Source organism: Morone saxatilis, unplaced genomic scaffold (assembly GCF_004916995.1).
Source record: "Morone saxatilis isolate NCDOM2014 unplaced genomic scaffold, NCSU_SB_2.0 Contig22, whole genome shotgun sequence".
NCBI classification, from domain to species: Eukaryota; Metazoa; Chordata; class Actinopteri; family Moronidae; genus Morone; species Morone saxatilis.
The window spans coordinates 8502866-8506556 of record NW_023339785.1 but is presented as its reverse complement, the minus strand read 5'-3'; the positions used below and the strand labels follow the sequence as shown (position 1 = coordinate 8506556).

Below are 3691 nucleotides of genomic sequence, written 5' to 3'. Positions count from 1 at the left end.
GCAACACTGCAAGTTAACGAACATTTAACTTCTTCGTTAAAAGAGTGCTGCAGATATTCACACATTGAGAGATTGTTTATGGTATTGTAAAGTTTAGGCTTTAAGTTAAAGGATAAATTAATGTAACTATTACAGAGCCATATTAGTTAATTAACTGATTGGAAGCTAAAGCATTGCCATGGTTACACAGTTTAACACTAACGTACATTTTAATGTTTAAATGAGGTCAGGGTATTATTTTATCGATGTGCGCTGTGTTGTCTTTAACCTTATAGTAAATACATCATTTTATATGCTCAACTTGTTTATATTTAAGATACACGACGTAGAGAGTTTAAAGCAGCACTTTGAAGTGCCCTTGAGCAAGGCAGTGGACCAGTGACAGCGAGGAGCTAATGCTAACCGGGCAGCCAGCAGCAGTCTGTGGTGTTACTGAGAGACCAGACTGGTGTTGAGTTCAAGGACCACTAATTACCACCGTTTAACCCATTTATTAAAACTATTGTCTGAGAAACAAACTAACATTATCTGAATAACTTCAACAAACTGGTGTCTAATATCACCACTATCTGCATTTCTACATCCACACTACACTACACGCGAGGTGAACTATACGGTTACTAAGAAACCAGCTCCCCCTTAAAATAACTTGTGTAAAAACTAAGTGTGTGTAAGTTATTGTTGCACATGTGCTTGCACGGTGGCGCTGCTCCTTTGTTCCAGCGGATCCATCCGGGTCACCGTGCAGTCACACACACACACACACACACACAATGCCTCACTGCTTACACACTAGTTCACCGCCGCAGACAGAAGTTTGTGCAACTTCATGGCCTAATAAAATACACAATAATAAGTCGGTCTTTATTTATGTAACTATAGAAGAGACGTGCACTGTATTATGCATATATTCCCGGGTTGTGTTCAAAGGGAAGTGAAGTTAGTGCAGAGGGGAAACGAGGAGATAACGTTATTATGTGAGTGTATAAACTGCATTATGCACAGTTAAATAAGATTACCTAACGTTATATTAGCTGCCTTCATAGCCAGTGATACTCATATTAGTTTCAGAGGACACGTTCAAGTTCTGCTCATTTAGGCCAACCTGTTGCTGCCATGCCGTTATTGTGAAAGAGAGCCCATTACCTTTCTCTGCCGCGTAATCTTTACGAGCCATGGCTGCAGACCCTCAGTGAGATTAACTTCAGTCCGAAACCCCGAAGCGACCGCGGAATCACGAAAAGCGGTTTGAATTCTCGGTTTTAGTCCCTTCACAAGCACCGGAGACCCGCGTTCATTCAGCAGCTCCTCTCCGGTCGCCGAGCAAAGAAGTGGCGCGAGTCTGACGTCCGCGGCAGCCAATGGCGTGGCTCCTTTCAGTCGGGAGGGGCGGGACTTAGTGGTGGCGCGAAAATTTCGGGTGACTCTGTGTCACGTGACCGGGCGCACTTCCGCCCAGTGAGTCAGGAATGGCGCGAAAGGCGATGATTGGATTTCATCCAACTGAAGGACTCAGAGTGAACTCACTGTTAGTACTCATCAACATACACAACACACTCTTTATAGACACTCAGCGGTGGCATGGTAGACAAACGAGGTTCATCTAATACATTACATCCAGTTAGAAAAAGACAAATACAGATATATGTGTGTGCTCTTTCAGCATGGTTACTGTACTACACTGTCGCAAGATACAGCATTTACAAATTCACTGTTTGGGTTCTTTTAATAACAACAAAACAGAAAAACAAACATACATTATCAATCTTTTAATGATCTTAGACACGTTTCATATATGTGAATTAACTTACAAAAAGTTGGATCTATAATGAATATGAGGTCATTAAGACCCTTTGCAATCTTTGCATAAAAAAATGAGTGTACGGCTTCTGTTTATCTCCTGTTTAACATTTTTATTAGTTTTTTATTTTAATTTAGTTTTCAATCCCCTCTGTTCTCTGCAATTGACTAACCCCCGGCCTCTTGTTCTAATTGTGAACTACAAATTAACAAAAACAAATATATAACATGGAGAGCTGGGAGCAAGTTTTTCGGCCCATATTCATTTAGTGTTGTACATTATGTGCGTTTTTTTTTTTTTAAATGGCATTTAGTCTGTGTTTGTTTAGGAATTGATGTGCATCCCACTGACATGCTCACTCGTACACACATTTTATTGTGACTTTATTAAAGAAACACTCAGTGTTACTTTGTTCAATTAAGCCTTTTTTTAATAAACATAAAGTAAACAAGTTGGTGCGGTCAACAACAGTGCAAGATACAATGAAACTAAATTCACAATGTGGAACACAGGAATTTTTCATCTTGCTGCCAGCAACAGAACATTTGTTGTATTTAGTGCTCAAAACATAAACATTCCTAATAATGAATGTCAACAACGTTTGTCCCCAGACTTCATAATCATTATTTCGCTTTGTCTTCCCCTCCAACAAAATGAATGACTCAACTAGATCTGATGGGCGAACTCAGTAAGGTCATTTAGAAGAACGATGGCCTTAATATTAAGTGCACACAAATGTACCGAACTAATGTCGAAGAGATGTATTAATAAAGAAGAGCTGCTGTTGTCAGGGCGGTGCAGGTCTTTGTGTCCTCACTCAAACAGCTCATCAAGGACACTGGCTGAGGTGTGACGTGTGGAAGGCTGCAGAGCAAAGACAGGAAGAAAAAAAGTTGATCAGAAATGTAGTCCTTTACTTTTACTTGTTTGTTGAAAAGATATTCATGTCAAGAACATATAAAACCCATATAAACTGCATCAATACACCACGCACTGTCTCACTTCATTTATTTATACTCTATTTGTTACAATTATGTTGCAACAGTTGCTGTCATAATGTACCATTACTGAATAGCAGTCAGCTCCACAAATCACAAGTATAACGTACTTTCAGTTCACAGGTATTAAATCAGTTGTAGCTCACGTAGTCAGAAATAGTGGCACAGCAGTGTGATACAAGGTGCTATTTCAGGGACCAGTGTGAAGGATCAGTGGCATCTAGCAGTGAAGTTGCAAATTGCAACCATTTGAATTTAACCCAGCAAGCAAACATAATGTTGCTTTAATCAAATGTGTATTTCATAGCCAAACTCAGATATATATACACATCTATGCATATTATAGCTGACTCATTAATCAGTATACCTGGTGTAAATGGGTGTGTAATGTATGACCAACATGTGCCACAATTCTTTTATTTATTCTTTTACCAGTGTATAAACAGATTCCCGTTCAGAGTCACTTTCGTAATCATCAATCTCGGGCTCTTCTCTTTCTTCATTGTCGTCCTCAATCAGAGACAGTCTGGAGAAAAACACAGTTAACACTAATGTCATTTTTCTTACCTGATAAAAATGAGACACATATTTACATTTTCTGTATATTAAAAAAAACAATTCTGTTGTGAAACAGTTTGAATTATCCTCTAAGATCAGTCCTACAAGGTGAGGTGGGAGTTCAGGTCTTGCTGATCCTCGTTGGGGCCGGTCTGGCTGGAGGAGAGCTGGCGTCGTTTGATGGGCTTCACCTTCCGCATGTGGGACCTGGTGAACAGCAGCATGTACATGTTGTCAGCTTTGAAGTCTTTGTCTCATGTTTCTATAAATTCTAGCTGGCTGATAAAATGGTCAAAGCACTGAATGAACCTCTCTTCTTTCTTTCTTTTCTTTT

General features: G+C 39.6%; 1 protein-coding gene across 1 annotated transcript in view; it reads right to left on the bottom strand.

Moving 5' to 3' along the window:
* Positions 1 to 2216: 2216 nt before the first annotated feature.
* LOC118333224 (cohesin subunit SA-1) overlaps positions 2217 to 3691 on the bottom strand; it is a gene marked incomplete in the record, with an annotated part of 18709 nt that continues 17234 nt past the window's right edge. Inside the window, 3 exon segments of the mRNA XM_035668774.1 lie at positions 2217 to 2665; positions 3232 to 3325; positions 3463 to 3564. Of these exon segments, the coding sequence (XP_035524667.1) occupies positions 2615 to 2665; positions 3232 to 3325; positions 3463 to 3564 (247 nt within the window).